This window comes from Agelaius phoeniceus, chromosome 10 (genome assembly GCF_051311805.1).
Source record: "Agelaius phoeniceus isolate bAgePho1 chromosome 10, bAgePho1.hap1, whole genome shotgun sequence".
NCBI classification, from domain to species: Eukaryota; Metazoa; Chordata; class Aves; order Passeriformes; family Icteridae; genus Agelaius; species Agelaius phoeniceus.
In genome coordinates, this window is record NC_135274.1 from 12,390,026 (window position 1) to 12,408,142 (window position 18,117).

An 18,117-nucleotide genomic window follows, 5' to 3' on the forward strand; every position below is an offset into this window, starting at 1 on the left:
TGAGCCCTGAATTTTAGGTATGATGGGGGGAAAAGTTGCCTGTGTCGCAGTAGAGCAGAGAGAATGGTATGCAGGTAATGACTTGGAAAACAGAAGCAGCCCGAGCTCTGTGTGTGAGCTGAGCCCTGCGGCTGCCTGCAGCCGCCCTGCCCTGCCCCTGCCGCCCTGTGCAGCCACCGCGGGGCTGGGGCTGGGCTGCTCGGCCGGGCCTTTCCGGGGCCGCCTTCTCGAGCGCTTGTTTAAACCAAGAGCTCCGTGAAGAAAACGTCACAGGATGTCAAAAACAACACAGGATGTCTGATCTGTACAGTCACAACTCCTGAACAGGTCTTTTAGAAATGCACACATTTCAACATCACTGAATTGCTATGTAAAAATATGAAAACAATCTATATAATGCCATCGCTCCATATTAGCAACGGAACCTAAAAATTATTCCTGACAAATACTAGAAAATAAAACAACTTGGAATTATTGATATTTATTCCTCTGTAAGTAATTTGAAATCTTGCTGCTTTTCTTACTTTACCCTGTTATTCCCAGTGTTGAATCAGAGCAGGAGAGTCCTGCTCTGAAGAGTTCTGCTACAGGGAGGACGGGGAAAGTCCAAGCTGACAGGTGGAAAAAAGTACTGTCTGCGTGAAGACTGGAGTAACATGACCAGATTTAGAATTACCGCAAACTGAAAGAGTCATCTCTACAGAATTCTGGTAACACAAGCTGTGTGATCGATGGGGTCTCTCTTCTGAGTGTCTTGTTCACAAGCACTTGTCCTGGATATCAGGAAGCAGTTCACAGTTTTTCCTTTCTGTGGCTTCTTTGGGGTTACAGCCCCAGGAGCAGATGGTCTTAAGTTCAGTCACTAATGCAGATTTATGGTGGCTGTTATAACAATAGTAATTTTGGTATCTTTTAAAGGTGGAGTTTGCAGTTAAAGTAAATTCCAGTTGATAAAACTTTTGATAATACCAGCTTTTATGCAGTTTAATCATAGTAAGATGATTGTAGACCACAAGCTAAGGCAATCACAGACTTTCTCAAACAAGTATGCCCAGCATGTTATATTTGTCAAGACACTAAATATTTCAGGATCATCAAATCCTTTTCTCCCATAGAGCTCTTCCTTATAAAAGTAAGAGGTAATGCCAGTAGAATCTTTGTCAGGTAGGCAAAAGCTAATGAGGGATGTAGCTAATTTCTGACTTTCTCCTTATCCCTTATGAGAGCTCTAAAAAGCTCTCTTAAGCTACTTTTGCTTTGTTGTGTTTTAATGCTTTAAATGCATAATGCAAAATACACTATTTTGTCTCTGCTCTTACTCTGCTTTTGTAAAATGGACACTGGTCCACTATTCTCTGGTTATAGTGGCAGAGAACCTCAGAGAGCAGCAGCAGCAAACCTGCTCACCCACAGTGAGTAACCACAGGCTGAAAAAGGCTGAGAACTGCATGCTGTGCAGAAAAGACACACAGAAACCAATTGTCCTTGTGGTGGTCCTTCTCCCTTCAGTGGATTATGATGGTTTATTTGTATATTCTCCACTGTAAATGGAGAGGATATCTTCTGATGGTTTACACAGAGGATTTCAGAGTGGTGACAGTTGTTGGTGGTTATCATTTCAGAGAATGTAGACAGAAACACCTTGGAGTGTATCTTTGAGGTTGCCTTCTTTGGTGGTGCATCCTCCCCTGCTCGCTGGGCTGCACTATCATCTCAGAAACACCCATTAAGCCTCGGCCTTGATGAACAGCGCCTGGACTAAGCTCCTCTTGAGCTTGTCAGAAACTCTGTCAGGTCCCATTTTTCAAAAAATAGCCTTGGAAAATTAGTTTTCAAGCCTGAATAACAACTTGAGTGGAACAAAATTTTTATTATCAAACTTCCGAAGAAAGTCACTGACCCTGATTGTGACCAGGATGGAAAATTGCTATGACTAAAGCCAACTCTTCTGCAACCCTATAAACAGTTGTCGTGAGTGAGACCCTGTGAGCTGTCCTGGACCAGAGCAGGCTGTGCCCAGCCTCCCCCCCTGAGTGGGACATGCTTGGAGCAGGTGAACTCTCATGTTGGCTCTACTTGGGGTACCTCTGCCAAGCACTACCAGTGTATCAATGGACCAGTCATTTGTGACACCTACATGACAGATGTTCTACAGTCCTGCAGAGCTATTCAACACTTTCCAGGAAGGTCTCTCAGGCCATGTGGTTCTGCCCACATGAAAGATAGGTTGGGATATTTTACACATGTGGGTTGAAAGCAGTGATTGGGCCTAAACAGAGATTACACAGCAGTTTAATAGGGCAGCAGATAAATTCTTTTCCACAGGAGCTGACATCTACCAGCAGTAACTGCAATCGTGATTAGTTTTCCAAACTTTAATTTTTTTCAGGAGAAAGCATGCTTTTACACGTATTTTTACCTTTTAGTGTTCCTACTCAGAAGTAAAGCTGGCATCAGGTATCATGAATATTTTCTCTTGGTGCCTTCCACTCAAAAGGCAATAGGTTTAGGTGATACATTCTGTTTTCTGTATTTGCAAGCACAGTGAGTGGTCAGGTCTCTGACAGTGAAGCACTGTGCTTTTCAGTGCATTTTTCATTGATAACAAAAATCCTGGAAATCGAGTTATGCCCTTGCTTACGTCTGCTCAGCCTGGCTGCCTAGACCTAGAGCCCAGGACCATACTGACTTCATAGAATTTGCAGTGATGTAACAGTTTGAAATTCAGCTTGAGAAAAAAATGAAATACATTCTCCACTGAGTAAAGAGAAGTTGGACTTCCAACTTCTCTTTATTACTTCTCTTTATTATTACTTTCCAAAACAGATTCCCTTGCAGTTAGATGTTTCCAACAGAACTGGTTTGCACATTGCTGGAAAAAGATTTTGTGATCGTGGTTTTTTTGTATTGTTCTGTTTTGTCAGTGTGGTTCGGAACACAAAGGCTATTGTTTAAAAAAACCATGAATGTTAATTTGCATTCCATTGATGGGTTGTTACACAGAGTGTGGAAAGAAAAAACAAGCTCTGATTTAAAAAAAAAAAAAGGACATTGTTTCCTTTTCCCTTTCTTCTTCCTTGTGACTGGTTCTCCTTTATTTTAATGTTTCTAGCCCAGACTATGCTCTTAGACACACTGACTGTCTTCTAGTACTTGGAGGCAAATATAAGTAAATCCACAACTGTGTCTACAGAATACAATATTTCAGCTGGGAAGGACCGACAACAACCATCTAGTCCAGCTGCATACAGATCACCAAGTAGAGCTATATAAATTTAAAAATTAATTCTATAATTATGTTTGTGAGCAGTGACACTTGCAATACACTTGCTCTTATGTTAGAAGGTAATTGCAATCTGAAAATTCATATCTGTGCTATTTCAGAAGACTCTGAGTGTAGTTTCACAAGTGGCAGAGACCCCACTTAGACCACACTGTCACATCTACCCCTGTCTATTGATTCTCAGCCCTGAGCCACACATTCCAGCCAATTCCACAGCACCAGTTCTGGTGTTCACACAGCAGTGTGGGGAAATAACCTTACCAAGAGGATTGGTTTCCTCCTGAGCTGCTCTGACTCCACATGCAGCCTCACAAGCACTAAGCTAGAATGAGGAGAGTGGGAGGAACAGGACACAAGGAAGAGCAATAAGTAGAACTGTCAGGACCCTGATGATTCTAATAACCCTTTATTGGCCTCCCCCACAGCCCTACCCATGGGCCCAAAGGCTCTGTTTACATTCACTACCTATTTCACCACAGCCATACCTGTGCCTGTATCTGTGCCTATTGATCTGGGCATTGTGGACTGTTCTGGCCTCAGACCTATGGACTGACTTCCCAGCCTCCCCTTGGCTGTCTCCTCTCACTGTTGTCCTGACAGGGGATCACAAGGCTGGACCACTCCTGGCTTGACCTCAGCTCTGCTCTGGCATCACTGACCTGCCTGTCAGTCACAGGGCTGTGTCTGACCCTCACTTGCAGACTGACTTCTCAGCCTGACCTTGGACCTGCCTCATGGTCATGAACTTGCCTGATGACCTGTTTTGAGCCTGGCTCCCACCCCTAGCCTGCCCTGCTCCCTTACTTCAGGACAGGAGGAGGGTGTCTGGTGAGCCAGCTGCTCTGCTCGCTGCCATCCCTGTCCCCAGGGAGCAGCCAGCCTTGAGAAGGACCAGGCACTGGGAGCAGTGTGGTCTCTGCCTGGCTCCTACCAGTTTAAACAAATTACAAGGCTGTGTTAAGAGCAGGCACAGGAGGTGGTGCCAGCTCTTCCAGGAGCTGCTTCCCAAAAGAGGCAGGCACACCACTTCCCAGGCACAGGTATTTGTTCCTACCCCTTTTCCCTGGGCCAGCACAAGTGTTTGCACAGCAAGGCAGTGAAGCAGGACAAACAAAAGTGATGCAGTTGGTTCTTGAAGGAATGGACTTAACCCTTTACCTGGATCAAGAACAAACACCTTATGTTGAGAAGAGTGACACAGATTCAGCCTCAAGTGTTTGTGGAAACCTGGAAGATCACCAAGATTAGGGATTTTGCTGTGATTCCACCAGGTCTGGGATCCCAGGAATTTGTGTGACTGGCCTAGGCTGAAGTGAGCAATTGTGTATCTTCCTTTCTGTCACTACTCAAACTAACTCAGGTATCAAGGTGCTGCTGCAATTACATCCTGCAACTGACAATGTAGTTGGATCTGGGGTTGTTTAAACCTTTCTTATATAAGTAAACAAAACAACAAAAATATTCATCTAGACCCAAGGTCCTGGGCTCAGGGTTTACTTTCAGTTCATATTGAACAAGGAGAGGGTCAGAAGTGTTCTGTGCCTGATTCTGCCTGTTCAATTGTGTGAGGTTGAGCCCCTTTAGTCCTGATTGGCTGTTTTGGGCTCTTCTATGCTCAGCATTTTGACTGTTCTTTCCAAATGTCAACTTCTGTCAGAATCAGCATGGAAGTAATGTCATGACTGGTATATCTGAACCAGCAGTGTTCAGAAGATGTTAATTTATGGAATCCTCATGGCACCAAGTGAAATCTCCTGGATAAAGCTCCCCCCATTGACCATTCAGCTGGCAGGGAAGCTTGTAGTTAGCTGGAAATGGAGACTAAGCTGTTGCTGCAGTTGATTTGCTTATATCTGTAGTGTTCAGCTCCTATGTTACACTAATTTAATTTTTATGAAATGAGAAAGAAGGGAAACCTTTAATAAACTGATAGAGCCAGAACTGCCCAGCAAATAAAAGGCATATTCAGCATAAGCAGGTAAGAAACCTTTAAGAGGATTAATGAAAAGAGAAAATGATAATCACCAATAATTTATTCAGTATGTTGTAGAGGAAAATACCTTTCATTAATTACTAGTTACTCCCTGTTGGATATTCATAAGAGAACATTTTCTTTCTTCTGCTATTAACAATGACAAGTCTGTTAAGGACTTAATTAAAATAATTTTTTGGGGACTAACAAGACACATTTGCATAAAGATTGTGGTATTCTAGAAAATGATAATGTTTAAAAATGTATCAAATATAATGGAAATTAGGAATCATTGAAAAGGCAGTCTAAAAGTAGTAAACCAAGCAGGCACATGAAACAAAATACCAGTGTCAAATAAGTAGAAAATGATGAATGGTACAAAGGGTGGAAAAAAGGCAAAGGATTATTTTTGTCTGAAATAGAGTCTCTGATGCTTGGCAAAGATGCAACTTTGTTGTAGCTCTTATTGTGAGATACATTAAATTAGACTAAGATTAACGAGTGACAGATGAAGTGTTTTCCAGGACATTTAATAAGAAGAGGAAGCCAAAACATCTCTTAAAAGTTTGGTTGTTATTGTTTGGTTTTTTTCTTCCCAAGAGCTGAAATTATTGGAGGAAACTGGAGTGGTACTTGAAGAGATATTTTATTATTTTAACTGTTTTGTCCTCCTTTCTATGTCCAGCATGATATTTTAAAGAAAGTGGATACAGTCATGCTGTCCTCTTCTTTGAAGTCATAATTGATGTGAATAACACAGATGACTGCTTCAGGCCTCATGGCCATTATTTAAAATATTCTCCTACTTCTAGATATGTATCTGACTAAACCAATATAACCAGTAAGAAATTCTTGGTGTTTATGAATGATCTTGCAATGGTCCAGTGAGAGTTTCAAAGTAAAGGAGCAAATGAAAGAAATTTCCCTGCTGTATGTCCACAGCAACACTACTTCCTTGCTGGTGAGCACTTCCTCAGAGCAATTACATCATGGTTTTGGGAGTGCTTTATTATGTTTGAATCTGACATCCCACTTGGATTAGTCTGTCAACAGTTCTTGGTTGGGATAACCCCCGGTGCACGTGGTGCTGGGTTCTATTCCTGAGTGAATCACTTAACCTCTCTGTCTTTTTCTCTTTCCATCCATAAAATTAGCATAATAATGCTAATTCATCACAAGCTATAGTTAGGCTCAATTAATGTTTGTAATGATCTCTGAGATTGTTGGATAAAACATGCTGTAAAAGTGTATTATTATTGTTAATAGAGCCTTTTGTACTTCAGCACTCTAACAAAGCACTACCATTGCTCACCAGCTCCTAAAATTTCATTGAAACTCTGAAGGACTTAATGGGATACAGCTCTCTGTTAGTGTGTCCATTTATCTTCCTGACTTATTCAAACCATCAGAACAGTTTCAGTTCTGCAAATGGAGGAGCTGTGGAATTTGTGCACAGAGAAATTATGTAACTTATTTTGTAAGTGATCTAGGACTGAAAGCTTTTTAAACAGGCCCTCATTTACACTGACCTCAGTTCTGGCTGAACTAGTTCAGACTGCAGAGAGCTGTGATTTGTAGAACAACTTTTTTTTAAATGAGGGACCTGTTTGGTCAGGACAATAAATACTCATAGCTGTGGAAATAATGGCAGTGGAAGAGAGTGGGAATAGACAAATCTCACTCTGGTGTTGGAGGAAATGATCTGGGGTTCATTTTTAATGCTTTTGGGTCTTTATTACACATACCAGGTTAAAAGTTGAAAGACAAACACTTAGAACTCCCCTCCCATTTGTCAGGAGCAGAGGAAGAAATGAAGGAACAAGCTTCACAACTGAACTAATTGGGAGAAATGGTTTGAGATTTGCTGGGCTCAGAGAGCAGCCCACATTTAGCAGCATTTTGGACAGCTAAGTTGAGCATGTGAGCCTGAAATGGATTTGTTGGTTGAATTGGTTCTACATTTGTAAGATTATTTGGAGCTGTGAGGCAGTCATCTCTACACATGGGTTTTAAGCAGTGAGATTGCTCTGTCCTGTTATGTGACATTTTATCAAATGTGGGACTTCAAGTATTTTCTCTTCTGCTGACATACGTCAGCTTCCTACCCCTGCTTGTTCCAGTACCTGCATTATTCACAAGTGATTTGTTACTATTTTTGATAATGAGAAATGTGTGTTATTCTCATCTTGTTTGTTCTTGAAAATAGGTGGACAGTCCCTACTAAACCTTCGTGGAAAAAGAAAACAAACAATAATTGAGATCATATTCACAGACTGGTTCTTCTGAAAGTCTTATCTTCCAGAAGTATCTTTAATCATGTGTTTTTAAATGAAAGTTTTTGATGATTTGAAAATGTAAAATGGATGAATAGATTTTATGTTGGCTACTTTGAGAAACTTCCTTTTTTTCCAACCGATTTTTAATTGCCATTCTTGTCTACTGTCTGGTATTACCAAGGATGACTCAGACAAAATGATTGTAATCTCTGCAGGATTTTATGTGACTCAGTGAAGCCTCTTTCCATATCAAATCTTTGAGTCTGTTACTCTCTAAAAGAAAAGTTTGCTCCTTGAAACTGGAACTAATAGGTGATGTGAACATGGATGAGCTGATCAACACAAGCAAGCTGTGCTGTTTTGTACAGAGAAAAATAAAAGTGGTAAGGACTTAGTAAATTTGATAAAAATATAATACCTACATTCACTAATCATGTGAATTAGCCAGGGATGATAAGAGACAGAAATTTGAAACCCTTGTCAGTGTCTGGAGCAGTTTAGAAAGCAAGTAGGGCCTTAGATGGAGAGACCATGCCCATCAGTAATTAAAGCACTATTCAGAGAAAAACCAAGACAAAGCCACTTGTTATTGCTAATTACTTTGAGTGTCACATGATACAGAAATACAGCCTATAAAGGTGAGTGCAAATATCTGTAAAGGTATCATTTTCTTGAGATTCCATGGATGGTTCTACAGTGTTTTGAGACATTCTCTTTGCCACTTGTTTACAGTGAATCTCAGGTGTTCTATCCTTAAAAAATTTATGGTTTATAGAGTACTAGACTGTAAGGGGCTCTTAGAAGCATTTCACAAAAAACCATCCAGTATCTCAGTGTATCTTAATACATGACTTGTTTGGGAGCCTTCAGTGTAGGAAAGCCTATGCTTTTTCCTAATGCATATTCATAACACATTGATACAATGGAGTATCTGAATACATTTCATAATATTCAGATACTTGCTATTTTTCTAGATTCTCAGTACTTGCCTTTTATAAAAGGAATTGCCTTTAAATGCTGCTCTTTTAAATCAGCTGGAAAAGTCCCCATCTAACAGCAACAGCAAGAGTCCAAACTTGCATCTTAGATCACTTAGATATTATTTTTGATGGCCTGTTCATATGAGTGTGACAATTAAAAATGAAGTTGTGTAAATCATTCATAGGAATAACAAAGAACAACTGTTTTCTGTTCCAGCAAATAATGGAAGACTTCGTAGCCATACAGAGACATAGAAGGAATTGTGGGAAAGTCTGGGAAAACTGTCAGCACTCAACTGAGTCTGTATCCTTGGGGCAATTTAAGCTAGATGTGTACACAAAAGGAAGTCCAGGGCATGTTGGCTGGATCAGGCATAAATGTGCTTTACTTTGGCTCTGACAAGGCAAACTCTGGAGGTTTTACCATCAGTCCTTTTTTTTCTTCCCCCTGCCTTGTTTTCTACATCCCAAAAACAATAGTGCAGGTTGCAGTACTGAAGAAGGCAGCTTCTTCATGGAGGATGTAGCAGTAGGAGTTTGGATGGAAGGCATTTGAGCAGCAGGTTAATTACTAGACCCAGTGTCTGGGTATATGGATACTTTCCTGAGTGTGTTAGGTCAGAGAATTTTAGTTCATGACAAAGCGTATGGTTTTTGTTTTCCAAAATAACTCTGGATTTCAAACTGAGTGCTCATCAATAATGTGTTTTATGCAATGGCACTAGTGGAATGAAGAGACAAACATAATTAATGCAGCTAAATTCAGAGGCTGAAGGAATCGTTCCAAGAGCAGGTTTGCTGATCGGCTGTAGCCAGCTCTGGAATGCTCTTTTAGAAACACCCACCCTGGATTCCCAGCTGTGCTTCATGTCCCCTTGTCATTGCTTTGCAGGGATGATATGACCAAACAGTTGACTACAGTTTCTTGAGGGTTGGAGCTCTGTCCCTTGATTACTTTGTTACTCCTGTGAATGATTTACACAACTTCACTTCTGTCCCTTGATTGCTGTATGCTGCTCATTTATTTGACAAACAATTTTAAAAACAAAAGAAACAAAACTGTAAGTACTAAGGTGGGACTGAATCCAAGTGTGTGTATGTTTGTTCATTCACTTATTAAACATGTTCACTGCTATTAAACAGAAGTCCCACACTCCAGCTATATAGAAGACATGCAGTATGTCTTTTATATAGCTGGAGGCACAGTTTAGTCCCTTGGTCCAGCTTGGGCCACTGTCAAACAAAGACAGAAGTGAGCTGATCCATATCATATTAAAAGTATTTGTCACTTTTTTCTCAAAATCTCCAGTCTTCCTCCAGATATTTACTGCTACAAGGTTAGTGCTTGGCAGAGTTCCCAGACTATCAGACTGCCCTTAGAATTTCCTTCTTAGGAAGACAAGGTGTGGCAATACTTTGACACAAAAATCAGAACAGTTTTAGGGACTTCAAGTGAGTCTTTCCACACTCTACCTCCTTTTGCCAAATGATCAATGTGGAGGACTAGGGCATTTCCTCTAAAAAACCATATACCATGAGGAGGATGCTCAATATAAAGTAATGTTGGAATTCTTCATTCCTCACCAGTTTTGATAAGCTATAGTATGTGAGGAGAGATAAGATGTTGTTGCACTCGAGTGGTGATAAATAAAGGAAGGGGAAGCATGTTTACAAGTAGGGTGCTTGAAAGGGGGAAAGGCTGCAACACAAATAGCCCATGAGATCCAGTGTGGATACTTGAAATAGGCTCACTTTAAGCTGATTGAATCCAGAACCAACAGAAGCTTATAGCATGGACAGAGGTAGTCCTGACCCTGCAGACACAGGCAATTTTGAAGTAAGGAATCAAGTGAGACAGTACCTTGGGACTGTAACAGTTTTGGTACAAATCATGTTAGACTTAAATCCAAGTTGGTGACTGAGAAGTAACGTACAGTATTAATATATGTCAACCTTGAAAAAATGGACTTACTTTGTGCAACATACAAGTGAAAAATTTATTTATTTAGTAGGGCTTGTATCGTGCAATTGTAGAAGGACTTAGAGACTGATTTCTGAGCTGAAATGACGTTGAGTCTGAAGCAAAATCATTGCAAATCTAAGCCTGCAAAACTATTACTAAGCACTGAAAATCACCCATTAAAGCAAGAGATACGCATAAAGATTTGGACAAGCTCACTTCCCTGTTCACTGTGAGATGTTTATTCCTCTGCTGTGTTTACTTGCAGCAGGTTTTAATGTTTCCAAAATCACACAACCCAAATCACCTTGTTGTGTCTGTCCCAGAGCACCACTTATCTGGGTGAATAAGAATGCTGACTTCAAGAATGCAGGAACAGATATATTTATTGTGAGACTCCACTGAAATCAGTCTTTTGCTGGAAATAATTGTCTTTAAATAAAACTACCACTTGCTTCTGAAATAATAATATCATACTTTAACAAACTGCTCCATATAGCCCAAGTCTTCTGTTCTTGAAATCTATAGGAACTTTGCCATGGTTTTAAACTAACATGACAATATACATTTGACTAAGAGATGAACATAAAAAACCCTCAAAATTAATCCATATTTAACTTTACTAAATTTGATATTTGGTGGCATCTATAAAATCAGACAGCTCAAACTCTGAAAACCTAAAAACAAGCAAAAAATCTAAATAAAGGCTTGCTAAAATCCAAACTTATTTTGTAATCATGCATTGGAATAGCAGTTGTTTTTGCTGGTCTGATCTGCCTTTCTGTTGGCTGGATTCCCTTTCTGTGACAGATGTGCTATTTATGGAAGGGGATTCTGAATATTTTAAAGCACTGACTGTTAGGAACATCTCATTCCCAGCCTTTAAAATGAAAGAGAGCAAAATGCCAAATAATTTCCCAAAGAAAAACCTCCAAATTAAACAGATACCTATTTAATCATTAAAAAAATAATAAAACGGCAGAAAAAAGCAAAATAAGATTGTCTGTTTTTTGAAAAGAAGTGAATACATATGTACAGCAGCCTAGTTTTTGCTGTGCAACATTTTCTGATTTAATACAATACTTGGTATTAGTCTGCCCTTTTAAAAAGAGGTGCTCTTTTGGAGAAAAAAAAAAGTCATCATGTACACAGGTTTCTAAGGAAAGAATATGTGTTTGAAAATTTGGCTGCTTTCTTCCTCAGCCGTACTGGCAGGTCAAATGAAAGCTAGCGCTTCTCTGGACAAATCTGGCCTCACAAGGAGCTGTTTATTTCTGCAATTGGTCAGAAGCCATCTAGATTTACTTATACATATGGTAAACAATGGCTACCTAAAGAAATCTTTCAGTGGAATATTTTTAGAGCTAACACAATAATCTTTACAGTTCTGTTCTTGTGCTGGATATCATCTTGCGGTATTTGCAGGTAGAGAGATAAAGAGCTGAGAGACGTCACCAACATAGTGGGGGGGGTTTTGCTCTCTAAACAGGTATATCTTATGGTTTGTTTTACCTCACCTGATGGTTTAGCCTTCTGGGAAGGTAACTCAGGTTACAGTAAACTGCAGCATGGTTCTCTCATTCTCCTTCTGGAGACAGAGTGATAATGAAAATAGCACCAGTTTTGCTTATTAGGCATTTAAAAAAAAAACAGATTGGCAGTTTTTGATGCTTTTCTCTTTGCATATTTTCCATTATACATGCAAAATATTTTGCTGTATTTTTAAGTTTTCCAGATGATAACCCTTCTTTGACATTTACAAAAATCTAATTCCCACAATTACTCTTGCAGTCTCTGCAGAGGGTGATACCAATTTAACGTATGCGGCTGAACAACATACGTGCTATTAATCTCAGAGGGTAATAGAAAGACATTTAGTAGGTGATGTGAAATTTTTAATTATCATCATTATTATTATTATCTTTGCAGCTATGGTTTTATATTTCAATTTTTTTTCTTCAAGACGACAGCACTTTAGTATCTGCATTGACCTCCATGATGTCAGAATGTCATTGTGCAACCGTAGCTAAGAAAAGCCGCCGAGAAAAAAAAAACAAAGGAGCTTTGCGTCTTCCAATAACATGAGATGTGCATATACAGTACGTAGCATTTTGGAATTTATACTGTGCTAGTGAGTTGTTGCTTTCAGTTTGATTAGACAATCATTGTTTCGTTTTCCTTGCTTTGACAGTGAGTATGCTTGCACGCTGCTTAAGTCTTCTTAGTGTTATCTAGGTCAGTGTACTTAGGATAGCTTTTATGTTCTGTAAGTCTGGCAGATACCATGCTTGACAGAGATCAGCAGCAAATTTTGTTTTATTTGTTATATCTGAGGATAGAGAAATATCTTAAAACTAATCAGAATTGTGTACCACATAGCACCTACTGTTTCTGCATTGCAGATATATTTAGCTCTAACACTGCTTGTGGTTAACAGGGTGTAGCGTAGACACAGACAGCTGATCATGCAGTCAGACCCGGTGCTCGTGTGGTTTGTCAATACTGCTCAGGATTTTGATGGACTGTAAAAGAGAGAAAACAGAAAGGAGAGAAAAAGAAATGTTTTATTTGTCTGAACATTAGACTTTTAGCTACATTATTTTTGCTATTATTGGCTTTTAATTTTATTTTTTAATACTGGAACTTAAAAATTAAGAAAGCACAGCAAATGCATTCAGGATTTGATATGTGCGACGTGCAATCTTTCTGCATCGAGAGGATGTTGCTGTAGTGGATGCAGCGTTTCTCCAATAAGCAAGAAGACTGTTTTGTTTTCCTCGGCAGGCGACTCAGCCATTGCACAAGCAGATTTTGATAAGAGTTTGAAATGCCTACTACCGTATCGTTGTAGAATTTGGAGTTTGCTAACAGTGTTAGTGACTGGAGCTCATCTTGCATCACCAGTTGATGACAATTTTCTTTGTTCCCTCCCACCCAGTTGAACCAAGACTGTAGCTGATACGCAATGTCACTTACAACATTAATCAGATACTGCATTTAAGGTGAGCTGTCCCCTGCCTCCTCCCTTACCAGAGCTGTGCTGCAGTATGTATCTTACTCCTGCAAGCCTAAAATGGCAGGCAGGATTAACGTTGCTTGTGCTGTGTGCATGCTGTGTATTGAATTCATTATACTGTGCCTAGTATCTCAAATGTGAGTATGTAAATGGTCTGTGTGCCATGTCATGCAGTAGTGAAGACTGGTTTGTGCTTCATTACAGGCTTAGATATTTGAGCATCACCTTAAGAATTCTTTTTTCATTTGCAATGTGGTGAGCTGTTAGCTTGTCATCACATTCAAACTACATTATTAGCCCTTGGAAAGGAAAAAAAAAAGCAAACTGTGCTTCCAGATGGTGTCACCCTTTTTCTTCTTGCATTTACTGTAGTTTAAATAATGTATATTGTATTGTTAATTAATGTGAATATCGAATTAAAGCACTTGAAACTTACATATTTATTATGCAGGTAGGAGGCACGTCAAATCTATTTTTAACTCTTACGCAGTCCACGTTGTGCAATGGGCTTTGGTTGTCAAGTTTATATTTTCAGCTGTGATATCAATAGGTTGATTTTCAGTAAATGTGACAAGTGGCCTTTGCAGTGGTCAGCTTCAAGCTTTGAACCCTCTGAGGAGGAGAAAAAAAAAAAGCCAACCTTGTTTTGCAGTTTCAGAAAACCTTGGATGAGGACTTTTTTTTCCCACTCCTGCTTTCCCTGTTGATAAACTCAGTTCTCCTGCTCACAGTCTATTCAAGCTGCTGAATTTTGACAACTGCTTCTAAAAAATTATCAAGAAGACCACGAACAGAACTTATCTCCATCGCTTTACATAAAAATGGCTGGGTGCATTGCCATGTTAACACTGCTCTAAGTGGTACATGCAGGTAGGTTGAGATTTGCATGTTTTACTGTTTTCTTGGTCAGTGTTGCAAGAACATGAAATGGGCTTTGGAGTGTAGCTTTCAGTTTTAAAATGTACTAAACTGTTAATGAAAACAATCTATATTAAATTGTTGTCTTCACATGTTGGCATGGCAATTACTCTTAATCTGTTTTTTTAAAATCTATTGTGAAAGTGAAGCAATCATGTCTGTTAAAATAATCATATGTACTAAGGGCGTGGCAACGCTTATGCAACAAAAGAATTTTTGAAAACCTTATTGATTCCATTACATTTTAAAGCTGACTATAAGCATTACTAAACTTGCAGCTAAAAGACAGAAATAAAAATTGAGGAAGATTAGAAAAAAGAAAAATATTTAAATTCTGTGATAAGCGGTTTTGTGTTTTGTGCGAAATATTAATTAAAGAATAATATGCTTTAATGCTTATATTTTCAGTATTGGCTACAAACATAAAACTGCAGTATTTCTTGTTATTTAAAGGTAGGAGAACTTTAAAGAGAGAGATTGATATAAATGGCCCTGTCAGCTTAAACTGAGTATCAGTTCACTGAAATATGTTTTACTTCACACACACAAAAAATTATTAAATAAAAACTTAACAGCCTTAAGTAAAAACCTGGAATTTGAACATAAAGAATAATAATAATTATGAGTACTGTATTACTTACACCAACTCATATAATATATTTCTTTCAAATTAATACTGGGCCAGAACCAGTTTCCTTGGCAACCAAATCCTTTAAAAAGGTTCAATGGTAGAGATGGAGAAAGATGTTATTCCTTTAGTGGCAATATCACAATGCAAATGGAAATGTCGCAGTTGTTTCCTCTTAGTTCTAACTCAGAATGTGATCTCACTTTGTGTTTCCATGCGGCTATCAGTTCTTAAATGATGCCATGTTTATAAAGCTGTACACACAAAAACCTGGTTTATTTCTGGTTTGCATTGGTTGTTCCCAGAAACGTACCCTGGTTTCTTTTTAATTTAGCCCAGTCTTGCATGTAGGTCAAGGTTTGTACTGTGTGTATATAAAGTAATAGTTTTATTATCATCACAAGTATAAAAATATGACTAAAGCATTTAGCAGCTGACAAATGTAGAGAATCAGAAGGTTTAAACCTTCTTTCAACTTTGCTGAATTCAGCCACAGTAATGCTAATAAACCTTTCTTTAAATAGTGGACCCAGTCTGAAGTTCAGGTAAAGAACTGTGTTTAAGCATACTGCAAAAGAACTCCAGTCAGACCTGAAACAAGCCTTTAGAGAATAAGCTCACTTGTGGTCTGCGGTATTTTGCAGACCTTGTAAATTTTGCAAAATTTAAGTATTATAATTCTTTATTTCTATTTTTAGCTAATATTTTTTACCATGCCAGTGAAGTTAAATATTATGTATACCACAGGTAACTGCCTACACAGATCAGATGGTACTGAATGTCTCCACTGAGCTTATAACGTAGTGTATCTCCTCGTCGATGCCCTTTGTACGTGACTTGAGAAATTCTCACTACTGCAATGAGACTTTTGCAGCAGGGAAGCCATTTTCCTTTCATGTCCTTGACTTTAAAATGAGTATATTTTGTGTGGAAGAAGACTCAGCACTGAGAGTGAATGCAGAGGAGCTATTTAGAAGCACAGCCAATTATCAATAATAGCCCTGACAGTATCAGTAATATTAAACTAATTCTCATTTACTTCTAAATATACCAGTTCAGTGAATTCCAAATGAGCAGAGTATAACTGTTCAGGAATATGACTTGTCATGTGTCATAATAGGCAAATCCTTAATGATGACAATAAAACCATTAGATTCATAATTATAAGAATAATTGCATGCACTCCAGTATTCCTCTGTTCCACCTAAAGAAGCAGAACTGAAAACGTAACAGACAGCAGCTCTCAAGTGACGTATTAAAGCCTGCATTTTTGTAATTTGATTTATCTCCAGTAGCTTGCTTCTGCTGATTATTTTCCTGTCTAAAATGTTAATATGGAGGGCACCATTAAATGTAGTAAGAAAGTAAACTTCTTTGTTTATTTCTTGTGTGGTTATTTTTAAAGGAAATGCTGAGCAAATGATATGTCTAATCTATTTATTGCCTCTGACACTTATCTTTAGAAAAGATGGGGCACTTAGCAATAAACTGTTTTTATTATATCTTTGTGTCTAAACATATCCACTCAAGGCATTTTTAAAAAGTAGCTCCATTACATGAGCACATTTCCCTATGGTTGTTTTAAATCCATTTGCAGATTTGCTCTTTGTTAAGGGGTGCAAGTCCTCTTGTAATGAATATGACTGAACTCAAGTGCTTTCATGAGTCCGGAAAAACTCATTGGCAGCCACGAACGGTAATTTCTTCTAGCGATAGAAACAGATTTCTTTATTTAGGAGGAGTCCAGTAATTAGCAAGCTGTTTCCAGTTTTGACTGCTATACGTGGGCTGCTGTATGTATTTCAGTGGCACTTACATCCAGCTAATGCAGCGTGTCAGAATGTTGCTGACAGAGGTGCCATAAAAAATCTTCTGTAAACTTCATCCATTTTATTCTTTTACTAAGAGGGCTAACCAGGGCATGGAGGAGCAGGTGCAGTTTTTCCCACCTCCAACACAGCCTGCAAATGCTATTGTCAGTGGGGCCTGTTAGGGTTTTTGGGTTTATTTTGTTTGTGGGTTGGGGGGAGGGAGTGTTTAATTTTATCACAGAAATCTAATTGTTGGTACTGAACCGCCCTTTTTATAATTGGAATTTGTTCCTCTATCCATGCAAACTCCATTTCTGCTTAACGGGAAATCTAAACAAAGCATGAGTAAAAATGAAATCAAACAAAAATAAAATATTCACTTGGACACTGTCCTACTTGTTTTTCAATGGTCTTTCTAATTAAGGTTACTTCTGCCTCTAAACTTCATTTAGATTTGAAACTGCAGGTCTCTCAGTGGGAAACTAGGTGTGTTCAGATAATATTTGTCAGACTGTTAAACAGATTCTGGTAGTAATGAATAGGTACCAATTAACCCTTTTGAGGTAGAGTCTGTTGTGCTTTTTCACATAAATTGCTTCACTAAGTATTAAAAGGGCTTTATTATGGATAATATTGTATTTGAATTCCAGTATTATCAAATTTGGGAAATCTTTAGCTTTGGTAAGATCCTTAACTGTTGGATTCCTCCAAACATGATGTTTAAGCTTACCATTTATCATATTTTGGTCATTTATGAATATGCCTTTATTGGAATTTGAGGTAATAATAATGGCTTACTGCATTTTTTTTTCATTCTGGCCTTTGTTAAGGGCAGGTGTAAGCTACAGATTTCTTATTCAAATTAACATATACTAAAAATGTACCAGGCTAAACCAACAACAACAACAACAACAAATTAGCTCACCTTCTTACCTTTTCAAGCCAAAGTAATGGGTCCTGTATTTCCTGTAGAATGTTATTGCTAAGAGCATACGGTGTATTTGCAAATGGAGGATGGAGCTATGTATTCTTAATTGCTGCTCCATACTTGCTGCTATATGAGTGCCTATCAGCTGAGTCATAAGGCCTTATCTGCATGATTTTGCAATTTCTCTATGGAACAATTTCATTTTTTTCAGTATCTTTGAAACAAAACCCGGTTCCGCATAATCTTTATACTGTTACAGGAAAAGCTTTTTAGTATGTTTGATACATAATAATAAAATCAGGATGTTTGACAGTGATGAATAATCATTTAAGCAGAGAAATACAG

The 18,117-nt window shown here is 38.5% G+C and overlaps 1 protein-coding gene and 1 long non-coding RNA gene across 10 annotated transcripts in view; one reads left to right on the forward strand and one right to left on the reverse strand.

Annotated features, from left to right (window-relative positions):
• Nucleotides 1-18,117, forward strand: part of ZBTB38 (zinc finger and BTB domain containing 38) — a 49,140-nt gene that overhangs the window by 10,615 nt on the left and 20,408 nt on the right. For 2 of the 8 annotated variants that reach the window (XM_077183910.1, XM_077183905.1), the window contains exons 1-3: nucleotides 12,439-12,570; nucleotides 13,410-13,473; nucleotides 14,140-14,357. Coding sequence is in view for 5 of the 8 variants with exons in the window: in XM_077183905.1 (XP_077040020.1) it covers nucleotides 14,352-14,357 (6 nt within the window). In the remaining 3 variants the exon portion in view is untranslated. Of the gene's footprint in view, nucleotides 1-543; nucleotides 711-12,434; nucleotides 12,571-12,595; nucleotides 12,662-13,409; nucleotides 13,474-13,608; nucleotides 13,625-14,139; nucleotides 14,358-15,780; nucleotides 17,237-18,117 lie in introns of those variants that run through there. The other 6 variants (XR_013183616.1, XM_077183907.1, XM_077183908.1 and 3 more) reach the window with 6 other exon arrangements.
• LOC143694879 (uncharacterized) lies at nucleotides 12,564-17,881 on the reverse strand. 2 transcript variants are annotated; one of them, XR_013183618.1, is made up of 3 exons: nucleotides 17,778-17,881; nucleotides 13,924-14,099; nucleotides 12,564-12,993 (listed from the first exon to the last, which is right to left on the reverse strand). It is a non-coding gene; the product is annotated as an uncharacterized LOC143694879 (long non-coding RNA). The 2 variants fall into 2 exon arrangements; XR_013183617.1 differs by having other exon boundaries at nucleotides 17,770-17,876.